General features: G+C 40.3%; 1 protein-coding gene and 1 non-coding gene across 2 annotated transcripts in view; one reads left to right on the top strand and one right to left on the bottom strand.

Moving 5' to 3' along the window:
- Positions 1 to 3,929: 3,929 nt before the first annotated feature.
- Positions 3,930 to 26,935, bottom strand: part of LOC109923128 (immunoglobulin lambda-1 light chain-like) — a 55,679-nt gene continuing 32,673 nt past the window's right edge. Inside the window, exons 2-4 of the mRNA XM_048603073.1 lie at positions 16,415 to 16,493; positions 8,404 to 8,763; positions 3,930 to 4,267 (exon numbers count right to left, since the gene is read on the bottom strand). Coding sequence (XP_048459030.1) covers positions 3,930 to 4,267; positions 8,404 to 8,763; positions 16,415 to 16,478 — 762 coding nt within the window. The 5' untranslated portion in view covers positions 16,479 to 16,493. The remainder of the gene's footprint in view (positions 4,268 to 8,403; positions 8,764 to 16,414; positions 16,494 to 26,935) is intronic.
- On the top strand, positions 23,563 to 23,634 carry trnap-agg. The gene has a single exon. It is a non-coding gene; the product is annotated as a tRNA-Pro (tRNA).

Below are 26,935 nucleotides of genomic sequence, written 5' to 3'. Positions count from 1 at the left end.
ATGTTTCCAGTTGTCGGAAAATCTTATAACTAGGTTTCATAGTTTTAAGATAAGCGGGTGCTCATTTAAGATGAAAAGAAGCAATATTTTCTCTCTCAGACAGTTAAGAACACAGAATATAGACCAGTACAGCACAGTACTGGGCCTTTGGCCCACGATGTTGTGACGGCCTATTATCCTACTTTAAGATCAAACTACCCTGCATACCCTACATTTTACTATCATCCATGTGCCTGTCCAAGAATCGTTTAAATGTCCTTAATGTATCTGACTCCACTACCCACCACTCTCTGTGTAAAGAACCTACCTCTGATATCTCCTCTATATCTTCCTCCAATCACCTTAAAATTATGCCCCCTTGTAATAGTCATTTCCGCTCTGGGAAAAAGTCTCTGGCTATCCACTCTATCTATGCCTCTCATCATCTTCGACACCTCTATCAAGTCACCTCTCATCCTTCTTCACTCCAATGAGTCTTTGGAATCCCCTTCCTCAAAAGGCAGTGGATGCAGAATCTTCAAATATTTTTAAGGCAGAGATTGATAGATTCTCGATTACCAAGAGGGTGAAAGATTATCAGGGATATGCAGAAATGCAGAGTTGAGGTTAAAATCAGATCAGCCGTGATCTCACTGAATGACGGAACAGGCTGAAAGGGCTGAGTGGCCTATTCTTACTCCTTGTTCATATATAACTGCTACCTCACCCACCTCAAAATGCATTGATTTAATTACGTCTGAAGCACATTTCTGGGCCTTTTCAATAGCAAGAGTAATTAATGCCCTTTGGAGTGACTGAGCAAGTCATTCAGTTGCTTTTAATATTGAAACAACACTCCAACATCTCACAGTGCTTGAAGATATTTTGCAGAAATACAAAGAATAAAGAACGCCACTTCAAAAGAAGCAGTATTAGGACAGGTCATTCGAGCTTATTCAAGGAAATAAGTTATAAGGAGTGCCTTAAATGAAGATGTGTAAATTGGAGGACTCTATAAAAGACATCACAAATATTGGGGCTTAGCAGCTGAAGCCAAAACTTTCAAATGTGAGAAAATGAACAAGCTAGGATCAGAGGAAAGGTGAGCTCAGTGGTTGAAGAAGTTAGATTGAAGAAGTGAAAGAGATGGGGAAGGGCAATGTCATATGGGATTTAAAGACAAGAGATTCTGTGGCTATGATCCGGTACATAGGAATGGAACTATGTGAAGATAGTTATACTTTACAAGACCAAATTATGGCAGATATTGGAAATGTGAAATGGAAACAGAAAACGCCGGAAATACTCAGGAGGTTTTGGCTGTGTCTGTAGAAATAGAAACAGATTTAATGGGCTGAATTTGGTGGAGGTGACAGAAGTCCCAACAAGCGCCAAAGGAATGGAAATCAAAAACAGGAGGCAACCTGACAGAGGCGCAGATTACCAACAACAGCACAACATTTCAAAGGTACTACCTACAGAAAACAATTTGGGATTAAAATAAAGTTAGATTTAAATCTGAAAACCATGACTACTTACTTGAAATTGTACGTGTACAAATTACTGCAACAACCACACACACCATCAATGCAATTAAACCATTAACTGTTGGTAATATCCACAATCCTCTGTTGCTGGCAGAACCTGTTGAGAATTATTGTGGACATGCATTGAAAACTATGTTGAATAACATACCATAAAGCAGAACTTAAGAATTAAATCGTTTTGTTTTACTGTAACTAAATGGAGATGTTAGGGTGGATGTGCAAAAGCTGAGTCAAAGGAGCAGCTTTTAAGGAAAATATTAAGAAAAAGAGGTAGAGAAACAGAAGTTTAGGGAGGGAATTGCAAATATGCAAGCATAAGATTAGGAAAAAATGTAGAACATTCAGACACTAGAAGCTGCTTTGAAAATCAATAAGATAAGACTGATCTGATTGCTGCACCTAGACCCAATGATCCTGCTTATCAAGAATCTATTTACCTTTCCCTTAAAAATATTCAAGGACTCTACATCCACCACTTTTTCAGGATGAGAGTTCCGTGACACTCTGTGAGAGAGAAAAAAAATTCTGCTTATCCTGGCTTAAATGGGTGACCTTTATTTTGAAGCAGCGATCTCTAGTTCTACATTCTCCTGCGAGAGTAAATATCCTAGCCACATGCACCCATTTAAGACCCACAATCTGTGGTTACTAAAAGAAGTTAAAGATAGTATCAAACTTTAAAAGAATATATGTATAATTGCACAAAGATGGGTGGCAGATCAGAAATTTCAACAGAACATATAACAGAGCAACAAAGACTGACTAAAAATATGTTGGAAAATCTAGTGTATGAGGGAAAGCTGGCTAGAAATATGAAAATAGATGATAATAATATTAACCAATTGTAATAATAAAAATGGTTCTGTAGAAAGTGAGTCTGAGGAATTTATAATAGAAAATAAGCAGATGGTAGATTAATTGGGCAGGTAATTTGCATTGCAGCATGGTGGCATAGTGGTTAGCACTGCCACCAGGGAATAGCTTCGATTCCAGCCTCAGGCAAATGTCCGTGTGGAGTTTATACATTCTTCCTGTATCTGCGTGGGTTTCCTCAAAGTGCTCTGGTCTCCTTCCACAGCCGAAAAATGTGCAGGTTAGGTGGACTGGCCATTCGGCCCATCAAGTCCACACCAGCCCTCCGAAGAGCATCCCACCCAGACCCCTCCTTACCCTCTCCCTGTAACCCCGACATTCCCCATGAGTGATCCGCCAAGCCTGCTCATCCCTGGACACTATGGGCAATTTAGTGTGGCCAAAAGATGGTGAAGTTGAGAAATAGTAGGAGGCCCAGATTTGATCGACAGGGTAATGATGTGGAAATGTGAAGAGAAGCAATTACAGTTATTCCCCTGGCTGTTAGTAGATAGAACTGGACCCTGGCAAGTGCAATTTCATCCAGTCGGGCAACAGTGGAAAGGCATTGTTGGAGAATGATGCCATCAATGTCTAAGGCTGTAGACAGGTTGAGAAGGAAAAGGAGAAATAGTTTATCTTTCTAATATTAGGATGTCATTTCTGAATCTGATAAGAGCCGTTTCTATTCTATGACAGTGTGGAAATGTAGGGTATTAAGGGTCAAATAACTGAGTGTGAGATTTCAAATGCACTACACTGGGAATTGGGCATGGATTTGGGAGGTGGACCAGTTAACAGGTTTTCAGAGGAAAATGCAGCTCATAGGAAATGGCGCGGCTCTAGTTTGCAAGATCAGTGGTCTCAGAGCTTCTATTTTGAGGAGAGGGGCTTACAGGAAAATGGGACAGAACCTGAAGAGGAAGAATCATTGGCAATATTAGCTAAAGTGGAGTCCAGGAGAGGAAGTCATGTATTCAGTACTTTAGTAGGAACAGAGGACAATGTGAATCTTGTCTGTAAGATGAGCTTGGAGAGAGTCTGAGGAAAGCTGGGTGGGAAACTCAAAAAAAGATGCAAGTTCAAGGCTCACACCTGGAGTTAGTTTGGAGGAAATTTGGCCCAGTGGGTTCGTGGAAGGGAGAGAAGGGACAGAGGCTGTTGATAGATTTACCTTGATTTTAGTGATCAGATTCCAGATGAGGGAACGTAATAGACTTATTGGGGACTGGGATATTAAAAGTGGAGGTGAGAGTATAATTAAGTGAATCAGTAGCTGTGGACATATTGTTGCAAATCAAGGGGCAAAGGCTAGATAGGTGGCATTTTGAAAGTATAGCTGGAAGTGAATCGTCAAGTAGTTACGTTTTCCAATTGTGGACATTGGGAATGGTGATCTTTAGTCATGGAAAGGTGATATAGGTGGAGAATGATTCAAGGAGTGATACCAGTACCACATTCATGCAGTAACCTTACTCAAATCATAAAAGTCAAAAGAAAATCAGAATTGCAACTTAAACTTCTGCCAGTTTGCAGAATCCAGAGATTTTGCTAACAAATGCAATGAATGGACTTTTTTTCACCTTGGTTACAAACAGGAATCCTTTTAGTGGTGGGTGCAGAAAGAGTTGAGTGGTTCACTTGACAGGAATATATTCCAGTTTCATTCTGCTCAAGTACAGAAAGATTCAGTGCACTTGTGATGGAGAATGAGCCATCACTGTTAGTATAGAGAGTCCCATTCTTAATGCTATTGGTGATTCGCTGTCCATCTTTAAACCAGGACACTTGAATGTCATCAGGATAGAACTCTAGTGATGTGCAGATTAACTCTCTTCCTTCATTAGGGTAAGGTTGAGTCCTTTCAATTAACTGGACAGTTGGCTGAGCTGAAAATTAATTGTAATGTGTTATTAGAGTTCTACACTTCAGTCTGTTTGTAAGTTTGTATCAAATAATCTCAAGGGTTTAGATCCATAATGAGAAACTTTGAACTGTCGACTATGTGTATATCTGATAAACAAAAGGCTACCAACGGCAAATCAGGGAGGGCTGGCATCATGGATCAGTTGATGCCTAAAGACCCACTTGGTACAATTTTCAGTTGAGCGTGAAAATTGGTAAGCAGTCTACCTGTCTGAAACTGGCAAGAGGTGGGAATGAAGGAGGCCTTTCAGCCCACCCAGTTCCCTGTAAAAACAATTCAGCTCGTCCCACATCATCATTCTTTTCCTAGAGCCCTGCAGTTTTGTTTTCCTCCTGGCACTCATACATTACCATTTTGAAAGCCAGAGGCAAATCTGCCTCCACCACATCACAATTCATACAATGGGCATGAAATACTGACCACTCACTGTCGAAACCTTTGATTTGCCCAATATTTTAAATCCATATTGTCTTGTTCCTGACCCGTTTGGCAATGGAAACATTTTCTGTCTATCTACCAAATCTGGATTCCTCATGATTGTGGCCACCTCCATCCTGAATCTTCTTAATGGCTGTTTGGGGATCCATAAAATGCAAGCTTATCTGTGGGAATTTTGATAAGGTGAACATTTATTGCCCGTCCCTAATTGTACTGAAGGAGCTGGCTCTGAGCTGTCCATGTGGTGTTGGTGGCACAGCCATAGTGCTGTTAAGAAGGAGTTCCAGGAATTTGACAATGAAGGAATAATGGTACACCTCCAGTCAGGGTTGTCCTTGGTTGGAAGGAACCTCACCTATGGCAGATATGTTCCCCTGCACTCTAGGGATGGTGATGGCCTAGTGGTACTATCACTAGACTGTGAATCCACAGACCTAGGTAATGTCCAGGAGATGCAGGTTCAAATCCAACATTGCAAATGGTGGATTTGATTCAGATTAAGGCTCTAATGATGATCGTGCAACGATTGCTGATTGTCAGCAAAACTCATCTGGTTCTTTAGGCAAAGAAACTGCCATCTTCACTTGGCATAGCCCACATGTGGCTCCATACCCAGAATGTTTGACTTTTAACTGCCCTCTAGGCATTTAGGGATGGGCAATAAATATTGGTCTGGCCAGTGACATCCACGTCCCATGAATGAATTTTAAAAAAAGAGACCTGCTGTCCTTGTTCCTCTAAGTAGCAGATGTCATGGAAGGCACTGCCGTAGACATTTTGGTTACTTACTACAGTACATCTTGTAGATGGTACACACTGCTGACAGTGTGTATCGGTGGTGGACACAGTGATTGATGAAAGGTGGTGGATAGAGTGCAGATCAAGTGACTGCTGAAGCAGCACGTGTCCAAGAAGGTGTAGAGTAATTCATCCTTGTCTTGGGCTGTGTATATGTTGGATGGTCTTTGAGGAGTCTTGAAGGAGTTATTTGGCTCAGAGAGCCCAATTGTAGGTCTGCTCTTGTAGCTACATTATTTATATGGCCAATCCAGTTCAGTTTCTGGTCAATGATAACCCCTAGGATATTGATGGTAGGAGGTTCAGTGATGGTAATATCATTGAATGTCAAGTGAAGATGTTAGATTCTCTCCTGTTGTATATTTCCTGACATTTGTATGACACAAATCTTTCTTATCAGCCCAATCTGAACGTAGTCCACATTTTGTTAAATGAGACATGGACTGCTTCAGTGTCTGAGAAGTTGAGGATGGTATCGGACATTTAGTTGCATAGTTGTACAGATGTCAAATATTTTTGTAAAGTGAGAAATATTACCAAAGCTTTTTATCTTGCTCTTTTCAGGGAAAAAACAAGAATGGCATACTTCAACCTGTTAGACAAGAGAAACGGGTGTTGATTGGTTGGCACATCAACTGTTTTTGGGTTGAGTCATGGTCATGGAGAAAGTAATGGGGAACTGTAGGGTCTTCTTGCTACCACTTATTCATAAAATGCACAAAACTTAATAGTATTCCTCTTGTTTTTGGAATCTATTACTTGTGATTCCGTGAAATATGTTTGTGAAACACTCCTCTGTTCTTTTGTTACCAATTGCCTTAACTAATCCAGTGTGCTAGGAGGACGTTTCCTGTCATGGGGGCATAAGGGTCTAAAAGGCACAGGTTAAAAATAAGGGAGTTTCAAATTAAGGTGGAGGTGGCTCAGTGGTCAGCATTGCTGCCTCACGGCACCAGGGACCAGGGTTTGATTCCAGCATTGGGTGATTGTCTGTGTGGAGTTTGCATATTCTCCCCGTGGATTTCCTCCGGGTGCTCCTGCTTCCTCCAAAAGATGTGCAGGTTAGGTGGATTCTAAATTGCCCATAGTGTTCAGGCTAGGTGGGTTAGCCCTGGGAAATGCAAGGAAAGGATAGGGTAGAGGGGTTGGACTGGGTGGGATGCTCTTTGGAGGGTCCATGTGGACTTGGTGGGATGAATGGCTTGCTCCCACAGTGTAGGGGTTCTATGCTTATGAAGTCCTTTATGCATTCATGGGATGAGGGCATCACTGGCTAGGGCAGCATTTATTGCCCAGCAGGCAGTTCAAAGTCAACCACATTGCTGTGGGTCTGGAGTCTCATGTAGGCCAGACCAGGTAAGGATGGCAGTTTCCTTCCCTGAAGGGCATTAGTGAACCAGGTGGGTTTTCTTCCCCACAATCAGCAATGGATTCATGGTCATCATTAAACTGTTAATTCCAGATATTTATTGAATTCAAATTCCACCATCTGCCATGGTGAGATTTGAACTCAGGTCCCCAGAATGTTACCTGGGTCTCTGGATTAACAGTCCAGCGATAATACCACTAGGCCATCGCCTCCCCACATCAAGGGAAGGAATTTTTTCCCTCAGAGGCTTGTTAGTGTTCGGAACAAACACAGAAAATGCTGAAGAAAGTCAGCAGGTCTAGCAGCATCTATGGAGAGAAATAGAGTTAATGTTTGGAGGCTAAAATTACTGTCTTTAGAATTCCCTTCTCAGGGAAACAGTGGAGACTGGATCATTGACTTTATTCAAGACTGAATAATTAAGGCTATTATCAGATCAGATGTCGTCTTTTGAATATGGAGAAGAATTGAGGGGCCAAATGGCCTGCTCTTACTCCTATTTCTTAAGATTTTTTTGAATTTTGTCTTGTCTAGCCACTTCCCTTACGCCCTGTGTAAATTTGGCTTTATCCATAAGTCTGTTGTTCTAATATAGATCCAGTTCCTTTCACCCATCCCACCTGCCCTCTGAATTCTATTGGATCCCAGTGCAGAATTCCCTCAATTTTGAAATTCTTAGCCATTTTCAAATCCCCGTATAACTTTAACTTTCTATCCATGTAATCTCCACCACACTCAAGGTATCAGTGTTGCTCTAATTCTGGCCTTTTCTGTATTCCCAGATTTCAACACTCTAAAGTTATTTCTGACCCTTCAGATGCAAAAGCCTGAAGTTCTGTAATTCAGTACCTCACTCATTGTCTGTTCAAGCACCCCCACCCCTCTCTTCCTTTAAGTCTTCCCTTTATACGTCATCTTTAATCAAGTTTTTGCACATCTGGCCTAATACTTACTGTCTGTAAAATTTACTCTGGAAGTTCTCTTATGAAGTGGCTTAAAATGTTTAAGGTGCTACATAAACACACATTGTTATTGGTGTAATCTCCTAACTCTGTAATACAATATATCGAGAATTGCTGTTGGTGACGTATAAAGCTTAGAATCAGCCTCTCTCTCTCAGAACGAGGCAGCAAGGATTAAAACCCCACCTACTCAAGAGTTGCATACTAACATTTCTGAACAGGTTGGTTAGAAAACATCTAGAATCTGAGGAATGATAAAACTGTGATAACACAGTGTGGAGCTGGAGGAACACCGCAGGCCAAGCAGCATCAGAGGAGCAGGAAAGCTGCCGTTTCAGGTCAGGACCCTTCTTCAGAAAACTTTATGATCCCGACCCGAAACGTCAACTTTCCTGTTCCTCTGATGCTGCCTGGCCTGCTATGTTCCTCCAGCTCCAAACTGTGTTATCTCTGACTCCAGCATCTGCAGTTCTTACTATCCTGAATGATAAAACTGTAATGTTTTTTGAGTTGCGGATATATTAAACTCACCTTCTACTGTAATGCGTGTACCTTTACCTCTTGCTGATTGTGAAGGAGGTGGAATTTCAAAATCAACCTGACAGAAGTAAATGTCAGCATCACTTAAATGAAGATCGTGGATTATCAAAGATGAAGATTTTGTTGAGGAGTCCACCGTAATGTTAGCACGTTCTGTGCAATGCATGATAGAAGAACAATTAATTTTATTTTCCATGTGATGGCAGAATAATTGTGTACTGGTATTACGCTTCCACATAATCCGGAACTGTTCAACTGTATCACTGTATGAACAATTTATTTGTACGTTGTCCCCCTTCAACGCTCTGATCTCTGATGGTGTTTGGAATACTGTTAGTTTTTTGCTCCTCACTGAAGAAATTAAAAAACAAAAATGATTAACAATATATTATTTCTGATCAGTAGTGAATATATCATGTAGCCGGGTGTAGTTTGTAGTTCAGTGAATTGAGTCAATATAAAGGCATTATGAATCTCTTTTCCTGAAAAGAAGTAAATGGAATTGAATGTATTGTAGATTGCATTGAAACATAGTAGCAGGAGTAAGCCATTCAGCCCCTCATGCCTGCTCTGCTATTCTAGATCATGGTTAATCATCTTCCTTCATACCTCGCAATCTACCCACATCTTTGACATCATTAGTAACTAGAAATCTATCAAAGTCTCTCTTGAACTTACTTTAATGCCCTCCCAGGTAGAGAATATCAAAGTATCAAAACCCTCCAAGTGAAGAAATTCCTCCTCATCTCAGTCCTAAATGGCTTGCCCCCACAGTGAGACCACACAGCCGAGGGAAACATCCACTCTGTCTGTCCCTATAAGAAGTTAGTAAGTTTATAAAATCTTTCTTCTAAACTCCAGAAAATACAGGCCCAGTTTCCTCTTTCTTTCCTCATAGGATCGACCCACCTTCCTTGCTATCAGGCTGGTGAATCTCTATTGCACTCCCTCTATATAACTCCCTTAAGCAAAGGGACCAGAACTGTACACAACACTTCAAGTATAGTCTCACCAGTGACCTAGACAATTCACCATAAGAGCGTTAGACATAGGAGCAGTAGTAGGCTATTTGGTCTGATCAGCCATGCAATGAGACCGAGACTAATATGATAATCCTCAACTCCGCTTCCCCTCTTCTAACCACAACACTTGATTACCTTATTGATTAAAAATCTATCTGTCTCACTTCAAATATATTTAATGACCCAGCCTCGACAGCCCTCTGTGGCAAAAAGTTCCACAGTTTCACTACACTCTGAGAGAAGACATTTCTATTAATTTCTGTCTCAATTGGGTATCCCCTTATTATGTCCACTGGTCCTAAATTCTCCCACAAGTTGGAACAATTTCTCTGCATCTACTCTGTTAGTCCCTAAGAAACTTGTATGTTTCAATAAGGTCACATCTCATTCTTCTAAGCTCCAATGAGTACAAGATCAATTTGCTCAATATCTCCTCACAATACAATCCTTCCATACCAGATAACAACATAATGAACTTTCTCTGGGCTACCTCCAATGCCAGTATATCTTTCCTTAGATAAGAGGGCCCCAAATTATTAATAGTATTCCACGTGGGCCTAACTAGTACCTTGGATGCTTATTGCAAATGCTCTCTATTTGTATACTTTATTGCCTTGAAAATTAAGATTAATATTCCATTTCCTTCTATGTTACCTGCTGAACATTTATGTGATTCATGGACAAGTACTCTCAAATCCCTCTGTGCTATAGCTTTCTGCAATCTTTCTCCATTTAAATAGTTTTCAGTTCCTCTATTCTACCAGTCAAAGTACATAACTTTGCATTTTTCCACATTATATTCTATCTGCCAAATGTTTGCCCAGTTGCTTAACCTGCTTATTCCCTCTGTAAACTTATCTCACTACATGGCTTTCCACCGATTTTTGTGTCATCCACAAATTCGGCTATAATACATTCACATTCAAATAATGAATCTATGTGGCAAGTAATTATGGCTCCAGCAATGATCCCTGTGGCATTCCATTAGTTACAGTTTGCCGTCCTGAAAACTCCCCCCTTATCCTAACTCACTGCCTTCTATCCCCTATCCATGCTACTCCCTCCAGTACCATAGGTTTTTTTTTATTTATTCACAGGATGTGGAAGCCTCTGGCTAGGCCAGCATTTATTGTGCATCCCTAATTGACTCTGGGCAATTGTTGTGGGTCTGGAGTCACATGTAGTCACACGATGGCAGTTTCCTTCTTGAAAGGGCATTAGTGAACCAGATGGGTTTTTCGACAGTGATTTTGTGGTCATTATTAGACTCTTAATTCCAGGATATTTTGTATTGAATTCAAATTCCAACATCTGCTGTGGTGGAATTCGAACCTATGTCCCTAGAACATTAGTTGAATTTCTGGATTAATGGTCTGGTGAAAATATTACTAGGCCATCACCTCCCAAGACTCTTATTTAGTTTCTTTAAGTAGACTAATATGTAGCACTTTACCAAATGCCTCCTAGAAATCCAAATATATTAGACCTACTGCTTTCTCTTTACATGTCCTGTTTGCTATCTCATCAAAGTATTCTATTAAATTTGTCAGGCATGATTTTCCCTTCATGAAGCCATGCTGATTCTGTTTGATTACATTTTTAAAAATTCATTAATGGGATGAGGGCCATGCTGGCTAGGCAGCATTTATTGTCCATCCCTAATTGCCCAGAGGGCAGTTCAGAGTCACCACATTGCTGTGGGTCTGGAGTCACATGTAGGCCAGCAATTTCCTTCCCTAAACGACATTAGTGAGCCAGATGGGTTTTTCCTAACAATCAATTCATGGTCATTGGTAGATTCTTAATTCCAGATATTTTATTGAATTCAAATTCCACCATCTGCCATGACAGGATTTGAACCTGGGTCCCCAGAAGGTTACCTGCAGTCTCTGGATTAACAGCCCAGCAATAATACTAGGCCATCACCTCTCCTATATTTACAAATATTCGGTTGTTATATATTTTATAATAGACTCCTATATTTTCTTGATAACAGATGTTAAGCTAACTGGCTTATAGTTAACTTTTTTTTTTAGTCTCTTTCCCTCTCTAAGTATTTTTGTATTGTTGCTTTCCAATCCTTTGGGACTTTTTCAGAATCTAAGGATTCTTGGAAGATTATTACCAGTGCAACAACTACCTCTTTTAGTTCCTTTAATATCTTAGGATGCTTCACATTAGGTCCAGGGCATTTATCTGTCTTTAGCCAATTTGTTTCCCTAGTACTTTATCTCTAGTGATAGTTATTGTATTTATTTCCTTTCTTCCGTTTGCCCCTTGATTTTGTTTCAGTAGTTTTGTAAAGCTTTTAGCGTCTTCCACTATAAAGACTGGTACAAAGTATTTATTTAATTCCTCTGCCATTTCTGGTTCCCTGTTATTATTTCCCCGCCTTGTTCCTAAGGAGCATATATTTATTTTGACTTTCTCTTCTTTTTTATGAATTTAAAGACTGTCTTGCTGCCAATCTCCACATCACTTGCAAGTTTACCCTCATCTTTTCCCTTTGTTTTTGGTTTTTGCAACTTTCTCAATCCTTTGGCTTAATACTAATCTTTGCCACTTTTGTATGTTTTTTTCTTTCAAATTGATGCTACCCTTAACTTCCCCGGTTAACCATAATTGGCTTATCATATTCCTATAATCTTTCTCTCTCAATGGGATATATTTTTGTTGTGAGCTATCTGCTATTTTCTTAACTCTCTACCATTGTTCCTCAACTATCTTTGTTGGTAAATTTCTTTGCCATCTACTCTAGCTAATTCTGCCTTCATACCTTCGTAATTCAGTTTATTTAAGTTTAGCACAGTTGCTTCTGACCCAGGTTCCTCCCTCTCAGACTGAATGCTATTTGCTACCATGTTATGATCATGATTTCATCAGGGTTCTTTTACTCTGATATCACTTATTAAAGCCGCCACATGACATATCACAAGATCCAAAATAGCCTTATCCCAGGTTGGATCTGCAACATATTCTTTTTGAACAAATACAGTCTATGAATTGCTCCTTGTGGCTATCTCTGCCTAACCCTATCTCATTTGAAGCAAGGCTTCCTATAACTACACTCACATCCTCAAGCAATAAAGACTAACACAATGTTTAAAGGCAAAGTACTACAGATGCTGGAAATTTTGAAACAGATGCAGAAAATGAAACTCAGCAGGTCTGGTAGCACCTGTACAGAGAGAAACAGAGTTAACATTTTGAGTCTTGTATCTCTTCTTAAGAACATAAGAAGAATCTGAAGAAGAGTCATACTAGACACAAAACATCAACTCTATTTCTCTGTCCACAGATGCTGCCAGACCTGTTGAGTTTCTCCAGCATTCTCTATGTTTCTAACATAACAAAGAACAAAGAACAAAGAAAATTGTAGCACAGGAACAGGCCCTTTAGTCCTCTAAGCCTGCATCGACATGTTGCCCGTCACAACTAAAACCCCCTACCCTTCCGGGGACCGTATCCCTCTATTACCATCCTATTCATCTATTTGTCAAGACGCCCTTTAAAAGTCACTATCATATCTGCTTCCACTCCCTCCTCCAGCAGTGAGTTCCAGGCACCCACCACCCTCTGTAAAAAACTTGCTTCATACATCACCTTTAAACCTTGCTCCTTGCACCTTAAATCTATGCCCCCTAGTAACTGATTCTTCCAAACTGGGAAAAAGCTTCTGACTGTCCACTCTGTCCATGCCCTTCATAATCTTGTAGACCTCTATCAGGTTGCCCCTCAACCTCCATCGTTCCAGTGAGAACAACCCAAGTTTTTCCAACCTCTCCTCATAGCTACATTTGCTTGCTGCACCTGCATGTTAACTTTCAGTGACTCATGAACAAGGGCACTAAGATCCCATCAAAACTTTGCAATCTCTTACCATTTAAGAAATACTCTGCACCTTTGTTCCTGGTACTAAAGTGGACAACCTCTCAAATAACCACATTATGTCCTATCTGTCATATTATTGTCCATTCCAGTAATGTGACTAAATCCCATTGATGTTCCTTTGCATTCTCCTCACAACTCACATTGTCACCAAGTTTGTATCATCTGCTAAAATGAAAATATTACAACTGGCCCCATTTTTGAATCATTGATATAGATTGTGAACCGTTTGTGTCCAAGCAGTGATCCTTGTGGTACCCCACTGGCCAACCGCAGAATGACTCACTAATTCCTATTCCCTTCTTTCTAGCTGGTCACCATTCCACAATCCATGCGAATATTTTTTCCCAATCCCATGCACTTTAATATTGTTTACTAACCCCCTGTTATAAAAAAAATTCTGAAAATCTAAATGTTACACATCCACTGGTTTCCCCTTATCAACCTTTAAGTAAGTAACATCCTCCAAAAAATCTATCAGGTTCATCAAACGTGGTTTCCTTTCATAAATTCAAGTTGACTTAATCAAATCAGAACAATTATTTTCTAAATACTAAATAATCATATCCTTTAAAATAAATTCTAATATTTTCCTGATTATTAAAACCAGGCTAGTAGATCTTTCATTTCTTGTTTTATGTATCCCTCCTTTCCTAAAGGACTGAAGGGTCTGTTTCTGTGCTGTACAAGTCTCTGACTCTATGACTCGAAACATGTGTAACCTTCTGATCTGCAGGTATCATTGCCTAATTATTAGAATTTTGAAAGATCATCACTAAGGCATCCAATATCTGTGTAGTCATCTTTCTTGACACTCTAGAGTGAAGGTCAGCAGGCCCCAGGGATTTGTCAACTTGCCATCCCATTAATTTTTCCAATCTGATATTTTTACTAGTACTAATTTCTTTCAGTTCCACACTCTCACTAGACTCTTGGATTAACTGACAAAAGTCTTCTTGTGTCTTCTATTGTGAAGAAAGACATAAAATACCCGTTCAGTTTTTCTGCCATTTCTATATTTCCTATTATTAATTCACTTGTGTTTGCCTGTATTTGAACCACATTTGTCCTTTGCTAATCATTTGCTTTTCTCTTCTCTATAAAAGCTTTTAACGTCTGTCTTTATGTTTCTTGCATCTTACATTCATATCCTATTCTTTCTGAAATTCTACCAATTCTCAGGCTTACATATATTTTGGCAACTCTATAAGCCTTCTTCTTTGATCTAATATTTTCTTTAACTTCCTTTGTTAGCCATGACTCTTTTGCTTTTCCTGTTGTGTATTTTTATGTTATAATGAATATATTTTCACAGTGAGTATTTTGGTTCTTTAAATAATAGCCAATGTTTTATGTACTGTCAAACCTTATAATGTATTTTTGATCCACAACAGCAAATTTTCTACTTGGCCTTTATAATTGCCCTTGTTATCATTTAAGATCTTAGTTTCAGATTGAAATACAACTTTTTCAAACTTAATGGAAAATTCTGTAAAACTATGATAAATATTAAAGTTTGTATTACACAGAATTATCAATTAGCTATTTCTCACTGCATAATACTAAATGTAAAATAGCTAGTGCCCTCAAATATTTCTTCAGAAAATGGTCACGTACAGGCAACTTCCTCCACAGCTCTCAACTGAAACCTGATTGTGACCCTGTTCTGTCATTCCATATGTCATAAAAGTACAATTTTATAAACATTTCATCAATTAACTGCACAAGTATCTAGTCATTTTGCTTAAGTCTCAGGCTTTCTTGGAGATAACGTTTGAACTCACTGTTCAAAATGACTTTCTGACCTTAATTTCCCAGGACTGAAAAAAAAGCACATTAACTTCTACTGTGAAATTCAAATTCCCAAACGATAACTTATTATGAACTATTGTCACACTTTTTGTATACTTTTAGCATGTGATACTGGGAGCAATCCTGAGATTACTGCCTTAGTGGTCCTGCTTTTCAGTCATATGTTGGGCTTCTTAAATTTTACTATCAGGACCTCATCCCTCTTTCTACTGAGGCCACTGATGCCAAAACTATCATGACTTCTGGCTGTTCATCTCCCCAAAAGAATGTCTTGCAGCCACACTGTGAGATCCTCAAACCTGCATCATCGAGGCAACATGCCAATCAGAAGTCACATAAGGCCACAGAAATGCCTGTCTGTTCCCTGAACCATTGAACCACCTGTCCACTCTTCCTCCCTACCCTCAGTGCAGCTGAGCCACTTGCTGTGACAAAAGCCTGGCTCTCATTACATTCCTCAGATGAACCATTGTCCTCACCAGTTTACAAAAGGAGTTCGTGAACGAGATAGATTTTGGGGACTCCTGCACTACCTACTTGTTCTTTCTAGACTGACCAGCAGTTACCCTTCACCGTCTAGTCTTGATTAGCAGTGACCACTTTATTAATAGTGCTATCCACATAGCTCTCAGCTTTACTGACGCACCATTGTGACTCCAGCTGCTGTTCAAGTTTCAAAACCAAGAGTTTGAATTTTCGCAGCTGAAGATACTTCTTGCTCATCTAGGCCACATGAAGCATCCACTGTTCCCAAAAAGGATAGGCATTCCACATAATTGAACTGTCCTGCCATATCCTAACTCATTTAGACATTCCAGCGCCAACATGTTAAATTACAGCATTTGTTTCCTTGTTCTGAGCTGGCTGTTTTCATTGTTTTATGCTTTACTTTGCAGTTTCTTCTGGCTGTTATCCCCTTATCGCTTTCACAATACAATAAGAAATCCCAAAGCACTTGATTGAAATAAAGAGAAGCAAATATTTGGATGAGGATTAAGCTTCATGACTAAGGCATAGCCAAAGAGTAAGATTTTGAGAAGGCTTTATGCACTTAGCATAAGAAGGAAAGAAATATTGATGGGAATATCATGAAAGTTTTGGGTGCATTTTTAAAATTACTTTGTGACTAATACCTGTAGTATTATATCCAATGATTTGTAAAGTTCAAGAAAGGAATGTTTCTGTCTGTCAGAAAATATTTCTATCATTTCTTTCCTCCTTCTGCAATTCATTGTGACTGCAGTTACTCATTAATGATGTTAGACCTGAATTAGTCATACCTGCAAGTAGAAAAAAATGAAGCAGAACACAAAGTTTGAATATTTGTGTCCCCAGGGATGTCATTTCATCTGTTTCATTCTGAAGATATAACAGAAACCAAAGAATGAATACTTGGTTTATATGTTACATATGTTATACATTACAATTTATTTAAACAATTTACACCATTAATATCAAGAAATTTTCCAGGATACTTCTCAAAAAGGTATTAGCGATGTTCGGATCGTGTTTTTATTTCATTCATTCATGGGATGGAGACATTGCTGGCTAGCCCAGCGTTTATTGTCCATTTTATTGCCCGGGACCTGGATCTAGGTCATTTGACCCTCACATCTCAGCCTTATCCAATCTTATTTGTGCTTTATTTATTTATACTGATTGTGATGTTATGGGATAGCAGTTTGAAAATCTCTGTTTTTAATATGTCTTCGTGAATAAATGTTAAATCAGAACACTACATTCCTACCTGGAGCTTGAGAAATCAGAAAATAAATGGGAAATAGATTTAAATTATTTCAAATAGGTTTTCCTTTTCAACGCCTGGATGTAAATGTTTGTTGGAATATTTCACATAATTTTATCTGACACATCCAGTCTCAGGTGCAATAAGATTTAGTTTTACTCTGGAGGTTTTAAAACCTGAGTGCAAGAGGTTACCTAAAATTCAAGTGAACAGGGATATATATCCCAATTCTGTAATTCCTGATGGAAGTCAATAGATGTATTAAAAATAGTTCATCACTCCGGTCAACTATTTTCCAGACAACCAAAATATTTATTCACAGAGACAATATCAAACGTTTTCAAATTTTCTCTTTTGACAGAAGAAATCTAAAGAATTGGACTGGAACCAGTTTCCCTGGTTAAACAACATTTTGACTCCCTGCTTTTGTATTATTTACATTCCTTTATTTAAGGTGGAGATTTTGAAAATATTTTGGAGAAATTTCAGATCATGCCCCTGATGAGCGCTCACAGCTATCTGCGAATGTTCACAAAACAGAGCTATTGTACCATACTTTGGAGGGTTCTGACTCCCTGAACTGGATAGTTACTTAGAAGGATTAAAACCAGCCCTAACTCCTGGACAACTACACTACTGACCATCTTCCCCACACCAACCCCCTCACTGCCTCACCCTGACCCTGTGTTCGCACCCCACCAATTACCACTCCCAACCCCCCCGACTCAGCAAGACTACTCCCCTCTTAGCCAACTAAACTAGCCCCATCAACCCTTTCCTCTAGCCTGACTTCACTGCGTCCCTGACCTGACCTCATGACTTGACCTACTCCAATACATGCTGCCTTCCTCACTCCACACCCACCTGCTATTTTATTTCTTCACTTATCCACCTGCCACCTTATGCCCCACCAACCCACTTGCCAACCCATCATTCACCTACTGTATACAACACACCCACCCACCTGCCAGCTAACTCCTCCCTCACCCATTGGCCACCCTACCCTGCGACCTACTGACCTGCCATCCTAACCATCACCCAGTGGACAACGCTTCTCCTGTCCACTGTCCACTCTGCTCCCTCACCAACTTACCTTCTTTCCATAACCTTTCCAAGAAGCTTTGGACATTTAAACTGTGTTTACTTACTAAAATGCATGAGCTAAAGCTGTAAGTACAAGGGTTGGACGTAGATTCCTCAAATATTTTCTGCAGACTTCTGTGCAAAGGTTCTTGTGCGTGGAGACTCAGGCCTGGTAAGCTACAGGGATGTAACTTTGCAACCTACTGTCTAATCTTGGTCAGAAGTGGGGATTCCAACAGTGATCAGAATCTTTGGGCCCTTACCTTATATCTGATCTCTAAGGAACTGTAATTGTAATTGCATATAACCAGGGCTTAAAACAATTAAACCTAAATCTAAGGGCTGGGATTCCTTACATTCAGTCCCACATAGTTTGCAAGGTGTATCCTAATGTGTCCGTGATTCCATGTTAACCAGCACTGAAGTGATTTTTAATCTCCCATCCAGGTAAATTGGGCAATACCTCGTCATACTGGGAATTCCTAATCTGTGGATATTTATTTGTTCCTATATTTATGAATTTTCCCTCAAGAGGAAGTCTGCACACCACAGCAGCCAAATGAAAAACTTCTGTTTCCATGGATTTCTCAGAAATACTGATAAGAGTTCAACATGTCTGCATTTTGTCAGCCAATTTTTAAAAAATATAACCATTGTACTTGGGTGAGAGATCTGATCCTTATCGAACTAGATGATTCATTTATCAATTAATCAGTCATACTAGACCCAGATCTTCAAAATTAGTTTCATAAACTTTGAGAGTTGCGACAGAAGTTGGAAAACCACATTTTTTTCCTCTCAAGGAATTTATTAGCTCAAAGTGTAAGCATTTCACCTGGTGGCTGAATGCCTGTACTACAGCAATATTACCTCAAATGAAAAACACCACTCGTTTCTGCAGTGCACCAAACATCACGAGTAGTTAAGGGGATAGAAGCAAGGAAGGAAATGTTGAAAATGAGTGGATTTATTTGCAGATCATAACATTAATATATGACTTACCACTAGAAAAATAAATTAAAAGGCAATAAAAATTGCCAGTGCTGACCATTCTCACAAAGTGTCTCCATCTGAATTAACAGAGGTTCTTCCAAAGTTATTCGGTGCCTGTTTTCATTTGCTGAATGCTTATATGGACTTGTTCTTGGAAGACTTTAGAAGTGATGATCTATTAGCTTACAGCTTATTTGTATTGGATAATGCATTCCCTTTCATATACAGGATGGAAGTTGATATATTTCACTAGCGTACAACTGTCACCCATAGACTCCAACTCATATGGAACTTCAATCATTGCAATCTTTCTTACACTAATGTTCATTCATTCAATAGAATGGTCAACTCTCATTGTCTTTTCATTCCTCAGAATTCATTCAAACTCTTTATCCTCATTTGTATACCCTTTCACAGTTTTGCTCCTCCCAGTTTAACTTCCTCCAGTCCTACCTCCACCCTCTGCCCTACTAGGACTTACAACAGTTTCCCCTCCTTCGACCATTGAGGCGGGATTCGTTGTAACTCTCCTGTTAACCCCCTTCCCCTTGTAATATCTGTCCACTTTCTAACATCAACACAGAAACCTGCAATGATAACATCCTTGGCCAAATCCCAGAACTCTCTGCTAACCCTACTTACCACTAAGCTGCAAATATGATATGTTTTGAATCTTTTTTGCTGTGACAAAAACACTATACACATTTAATCTGCTGTTATTGGGTCTCAATTCCTCCTGTTATAATTTAGATGCTCTTCAATACAGCATTTAATCTCATGACCATTACAAATTATTTGCTTCTTTCTGTCCTTCCACAGGCAAGCCAACCCATGAATCAAAATGTGGTGCTAAATACAGAGTAATCTGCAAGGTAGGATGAGCTGGATGAAAAATAACCCTATTTCCTAACAAGTTGTATGTGAGACACAAAGGCTAAAGATTTCTCCTACGGACAAACCACAGATTAGAAATCATTTTTGGGTAGTATTTTGGCTTGTGGGCATGTGAAATACAATGGGATACTGTTCAGTGTACTAACTGGCTTCCAGCAGTAACTCTGGGGCAAGTCATGGTGCAAATTTAATATTTTATCAATGGTAGGAACACAGAAACTTAGCAAAAAGGAGCAGGAGTAGGCCATGTGGCTATTCCAGCCTGTTTCACCTTTAATTAAAATCATGGGTGATCATTCAATCGGGTGCCCTATTCCAATTTTCACCCCATACCCTTTGATCCATCGAGCTCTAAGAACTGTATCTAATTCCTTCTTGAAAACATTCAATATTCTGACCTCAACTGCTTTCTGTGACAGAAGAATTCCACAGGTTCACCACTCTCTGTGTGAAGAACTTTCTCCTTATCTTAGTCCTAAATGACCTACCTCACATTGTTATACTCTGACCTATGGTTCTTGACTCCTTAGTCATTGGGAACAGCCTTCCTGCATTCACCCTGTCTAATCCTGTTAGAATTTTATAGGTTTCTATGAGATCACCCCTCATTCTTCTAAACCAATGAATATGGACCTTATCTGATCCAAACTTTTTTCATATGTCAGTCCTGTCATCCCATGAATTAGTCTGGTAAACTTTTTATTGCACTCCCTCCATAGCCAGAACATCCTTCCTCAGATAAGGAGACACAAAACTGCATTCAGGTGTAGACTCATCAAGCCCCTGTACAACTTCAGCAAGTCATCCCTCCTCTCAAAGCCAACATGCCATTCGCCTTCTTCACCACCTGCTGCACTTGCATGCTTACCTTCAGTAACTGGTATACAATGACACCCAGGTCTCATTCCATCTTCCCCTTTCCCAAACCCTCACCATTCAGACAATATTCTGCCTTCCTGTATTTGACACAATTTTTAAATGATTAATTTCACATAACCAACATTATACTTCATTTGCCATGGATTTGCCCAATCAGCTGGTCCAAATCATACTGAAGCATTTCTGTATCCTCTTCATGGTTCACCCTCCCATTCAGCTTTGTGTCATATGCAAACTTGAAGATATTACGGTTAGTTCATTCATCTAAATCATTAATAGATATCGTGAATAGCTGGAGCCCAAGCACTGATCCCTGCAGTATCTCACTAGTCACTGGCTGCGAACTGGGATAAGAACCATTTATTCCTATTCTTTGTTTCCTGTCTGCCAGTCAGTTCTCTGTCCATGTCACACTACCCCCAATCCCATTTGCTTTAATTTTACATACTAATCCCTTATGTGGGACCTTATTGGAAGTCTGAAAGTCCGAGTAAAAGAACATCCACTGGCTCCCTCTTATCGACTCCATTAGTTACATCCTCAAAAATTCCAGTATTTTTGGCAAACATGATTTCTCTTACGAAGTCCATGTTCACTCTGTCCAATCCTGTCGCTGTTTTTCAAGCGGCCTGCTATTAAATCTTTTATAACGGATCCTATCATTTTTCCCATGATTGATGTCAGGCTAACCAGTCTATAATTCCCTGTTTTCTCCCTACCTCCATTTTTAAATAGTGGGTTACATTATCTACTGTCCATCTAAGGGTGGAAGAGGGGGGAAACATCTGTATATTTAAGAAGTCATTAAGTCATTACTTGAATGACCATAGATTCCATGGCTACAGGCCGAGAAGTGAAAAATGCGACAAGAGCAGGTTTGATGACTGGCATGGATACAATGGGCTGAAGGGCCTCTTTCCATTCTGTAAATCTCTGTGATTCTATCACCCTTGCAACCAGTGGGAAACTGGCTCTGCATATCAGAAAACTGAAGTAAGTATACTACCCACAATTTTCTATCAATCATGTTAATGTGGCTATTTTACCACAATTGTGCCAACGTGGCATAACCGTGATTTATCACTAAGACCAGCCAGTGGACAAGATTTCTTGGTGCACGCATTTATAAAACTGGCTCGGATGTATGAACTGGGCTAATTATAAATACCCACTAGCTCCATCAGTGTGGCACAGTGGCTCAGTTGTTAGTATTGCTGCCTCAGAGTTCCAGGGACCCACATTCAATTCTGCCCTCAGTTGATTGTCTATGTGCAGTTTATACATTCTCCTGTGTCTGCATGAGTTTCCTCTGGGTGCTCCAGTTTCCTCTCACAGTCCAAAGATGTGCAGGTTAGGTGGATTGGCCAGGCTTAATTGCCCGTAGTGTCCAGGGATGTGTAGGTTATGGGAAATGCAAGATTACGATGAATAAGGTGGGGAGGAGTGGGATGGTTCTGGGTGGAATGCTCTTTGGAGGATTGGTGTGGACTCGACATGTCGAATGGCCTGCTTCCACACTGTAGAGATTCTATGATTTGCTCAAACGTCTGAAGAAACTTACTAAAGAAAGCTCGCTGCAGGGCTTGCACTGTATTCTGCTTTTATTTTGATAAGGTAAAAGTGAACACAGGGGTCATCAACCATGAACAGATTTAACGTTGCTCAGTTACCCAGTTGAAAGGACGGGGATTTGAGAGGTGTTAACATATTGTAATGCATTATTTATTTTGCTTTTGCAACTGGACAGGAAGCCTGTGGAAATGTTTTTAACACACTGCAGCACGACTCTCTTCTAACAAAGACATTTCATGTCAGTCCGTACTCAGCACTGGGACCAAGTCCCAGAACTGTAGCCATAAGTCTAGATATGCTTCTGGAAGGAACCTCAAAGGTGGGAATTAGTGAAGCAATGGGGAACCCACTGATGCCCAAAAGAACCAACACTACCTCTGCTGCAACATGTTTCTGTTACTTGAGGAAACTTTACAGTTAGCAATTACTATTAGTACCTACTAAGATGGTGTAGTAACTGCATTCACTTGAGTTCCACCCATATCACCAGGGGCCAAGTAAATGGAATACGTATATTGATTACAAAGAGGTGTAACCAATGCTGACATAAAACTGAAGCTCCCCATATTCCTGCCCACACAGGATGTTTGTATGTTTGTCATATTTATCAAAATGAAAATCTTCACACCAGCTCGCTCCTACCCATTAAGTGTTGCAACATCCATGTGATGGTTTTAGAAACACAAAATGTAAGGTATTCAGAAATATATTTACAAATATTCAATTTAGAACTGTGGCTGTGATTAATGCACTAGTTTACTCAAGATTTTTTATACATTCATGGCATATGGGTATCACTTGCCAGGCCAACACTTATTCTCTGTTATTCGCTTGAGTAAGGCTAAGCTGTTAAAAATTAAAACAGAAAGTGCTGGATAAATTCAGCAGGTCTCATAGCATCTGGGGAGAGAGAAACACAGTTAATGTTTCAAGTCCAATGACTCTTTTACAGGAACTGTAAAATGTTGCACTTTCTAAAAAAGCTTAAAACTTTCCACATTAATATTTCACTTTTTTAGATACACTGATATACTTAAATGTAATGTATCGCTCCCTAAAATATAGGTTGCTCCCTAAAATTATGGGCAAAATCTTCCTAGCCCCTGAACAATGTGAGCAATGGTAAGTCAGTTGTTAAAAGTGTGTTGAGAATATAAAAGTAAGATTGAGAAAGCAAAGTCCCATTCAAGGTCTTAATAATGAGATGAGAATCTCACTTAGTGAATGACAAGAGGATGATTTGCAAGCATTGACATTTTAACAAGCTTGTTGGTCTAGTGGTATGATTCTCACTTAGGGTGTGAGAGGTCCTGGGTTCAAATCCCAGACAAGCCCTGTTGGACGGCACGGTAGTTCAGTGGTTAGCACTACTGCCTCATAGCAGCAGGGGCCCAGGTTTGATTCCAGCCTCAAGCAACTGTCTGTGTGGAGCTTGCACATTCTCCCCGTGTCTGTGCGGATTTCCTCTGGGTGCTCTGGTTTCATCCCACAGTCCAAATATATGCAAGCTAGGTGGATTGGCCATGCTAAATTGTCTGTAGTGTTCAGGGAAATGTAGGTTAGGTGCATTAGCAATGGGAAATGCAGGGTTATAGAGAAGGGAGATGGGTCTGGGTGGGATTCTCTTTGGAGGGTCGGTGTGTACTTGTTGGGCCGAGTGGCCTGTTTCCATACTGTAGGGATTCTATTCTATCACATCTCGCCTCATTTCTATGCAGTTTGCTATTTTCCAAGGCAGTGGGGTGAAACTAGATGGTGACAATTCCCAACATGAAAGTCTGAGCGGGTAACTGCAACTCACCAACCTCCTTCTCAGACCCTCAGCTGCCAGCTCTACCCAACACTTCAGTGCACACTTCATGGACAATGACATCCTCCATTCACAGAAGGTGGCAATAGCAAAATGCCAGGCTCGTCACATCATCAGGGTACATTTGAAACTCACTTTTAAAACATTTCAGCACTTCAAACTGCACTGTGGAGCTTGCAGGCGCCATCTCCTGCAACAGAACAGGTTGCCTTAGGATTTTGGCTCATTTAGAGTTCACTCATTTTGTACCTACTTGGATGCTCACCACATTTCTACCCTTGTCTTTTAACTCAAACAGATTGCCAGGTGGCTTTTCATGTTTGGCAGCAATGAACAGTCAAGAGAGACCATGGTCAGTGAAAGGGCGGGTCCTTTGTCAGTCAAGAAAGGTGGCGAGGTTTCCTGAGTGAGACATTGGGAAGCACAGAGGGCAGGGAGGGTGTCTGTGGGAGACAGTGTGTGAGAATCAGTGAGAGCTGACTGCAGTAACAAATGTGGTAGACTGTGAGTCTTGGTGGGAGGTGGGCGCAATGGCAGAGTTAGAGTAAATGTGAGATAGCAGGGAGAAGATGGTGGCAATTGCCTTTGTAGAGCGCTGAAGGTCCTTAAACTCCTCCAGACTGTGGACACTACACTGAAATGGCTGGCTACCTAAGACCGGGCTGGAGAGCATAGAAGGAAATCCTCGAGTAGTAGACTCTTTACAGACCTATATAAAGAAATATAAATCAGAGTTAACGTTTCAGGTCCGGTGACCCTTCCTCAGACCTGTTCTGAGGAAGCGTCACTGGACCCGAAACGTTAACTCTGAATTTTCCTTCACAGATGCTACCAGATCTGCTGAGCTTTTCCAGCAACTTTGTTTTTGTTCCTGATTTGCAGCATCCGCAGTTCTTTCGGTTTTTAAAGAAATATAAATGTTCCTATCGGATCTTCCTTCTGCTGGACTGGTAGTTGTGGGGCAAGTGCTGTTTGTGCCTTGCCTGGTACTTAGCCTAACAAGAGGCCAATTGTTCGTCAAAGATCACAAAGATGCATTTTAAATTGAGCTACTACTTGATTCAGGGAGTGGACTTGCCATCAAGTTAATCTGAAAAGATGGTGGTTACCGCAGTGATGGCAGAAAAGCAGCACTAAGTCATTTTCCACCATTTCCAGACCATTGGTGCTCCATTTCTATAGTGTAACTCAACCTTAACCTTCAGTTATCTAATGGCAATAATGCTCATGATCCTTTCAATCATGGTTCCAGGAATAATTCCAGTACAAATGAATGGTTACCAGAAGACTCAGCAAAATGTGTGATAAAGAAATTGGATGTAAATGGAGATAAAGTAATGATGGCCATATCTAAGCAATACCTAGGCACCAAACCATATTAGAAAAGAGCTAACCATCACATTCCAGGTGAGAAGAAGCAGAAGAGGGAATGAAAAAAGGAGAAGGCAGCTGATCAGCTCATATGTCTCTGTGCATAAAGTTTTGTGGGTGGTGTAACAGGTTTAACATAGGAAAATTAATGTCACATATGTGGGCAGATCAAACGCTGAACATATTTACACCCTACAGCAACCATTACTAAAGCCAATGAAATAAATAAGTAAGTGGTGAAGGAGTTTTTCAGTGCATCAGTTTCTAAAGGTTTATGTCTAATGCTCTGTGGTGATGGCTAACACACCCAGGTAATCATGGCAGTTCATAATGTAAGAACTATTTTACAATGTTTCCCTAGCTCAAGTTTTTGATGAAGTCTCTATTAGAATCAGTATCCAGTTTCAGTCTCCTCACATGATGAGGCGTGTTGAGATTCCCGAAAGGGTACCAGGGGTGAAGCATTAAGTTAAATTTGCAGTTTGAAATTACCTTTATTATGCAAGTGGCTTCATAGAGCTCACTGTGGGTTGAACCTTCCCATAGTTCAGCCGAGGATTGTTCTCCTGAAGTTTCGTTGAGGGTTCCTTTCCATTAGGCCTACCAAGGTTTCTCATGTGATTGTCATTAACTATCCATGGTGCTATTCTCATCTGATGCTAGCCCGATTCTCTCAATTGTGTAGCTGGAAGTACTTTGGGGAAGCACTTTGGGGATCTCAGAAATTCCCAGCATTCCTAGCACTAGTGCTATCTTTGACCGCTAACCAGCTGGTCAATCAGTGGCACAAATCTTTAAGAAGTCATACCAATGAACACAGATCACATGCATGGTGAGGCCACATTGGATTTGGTACTGGGTAATAAACCAGGCCAGGTGTTAGATTTGGAGGTAGGTGAGCACTTTGGTGATAGTGACCACAATTCGGTTACACTTACTTTAGCGATGGAAAGGGATAGGTATATACCGCAGAGTTATAGCTGGGGGAAAGGCAAATATGAGGCGATTAGGCAAGATTTAGGATGCATAGGATGGAGAAGGAAACTGCAGGGGCTGGGCACAATTGAAATGTGGAGCTTGTTCAAGGAACAGATACTGCGTGTCCTTGAGAAGTATGTACCTGTCAGGCAGGGAGGAAGTGGTCGAGCGAGGGAACCGTGGTTTACTAAAGAAGTTGAATGTCTTGTCAAGAGGAAGAAGGAGGCTTATGTAGAGATGAGGCGTGAAGGCTCAGTTAGGGCGCTTGAGAGTTACAAGTTAGCCAGGAAGGACCTAAAGAGAGAGCTAAGAAGAGCCAAGAGGGGACATGAGAAGTCTTTAGCAGGTAGGATCAAGGAAAACCCTAAAGCTTTCTATAGGTATGTCAGGAATAAAAGAATGACTAGAGTAAGATTAGGGCCGGTCAAGGACAGTAGTGGGAAGTTGTGCGTGGAGTCCGAAGAGATAGGAGAGGCG

The sequence above is a fragment of the Rhincodon typus genome, chromosome 11, assembly GCF_021869965.1.
Source record: "Rhincodon typus isolate 14 chromosome 11, sRhiTyp1.1, whole genome shotgun sequence".
Taxonomy (NCBI): Eukaryota; Metazoa; Chordata; class Chondrichthyes; order Orectolobiformes; family Rhincodontidae; genus Rhincodon; species Rhincodon typus.
This window is presented reverse-complemented; position numbering and strand designations above follow the sequence as displayed.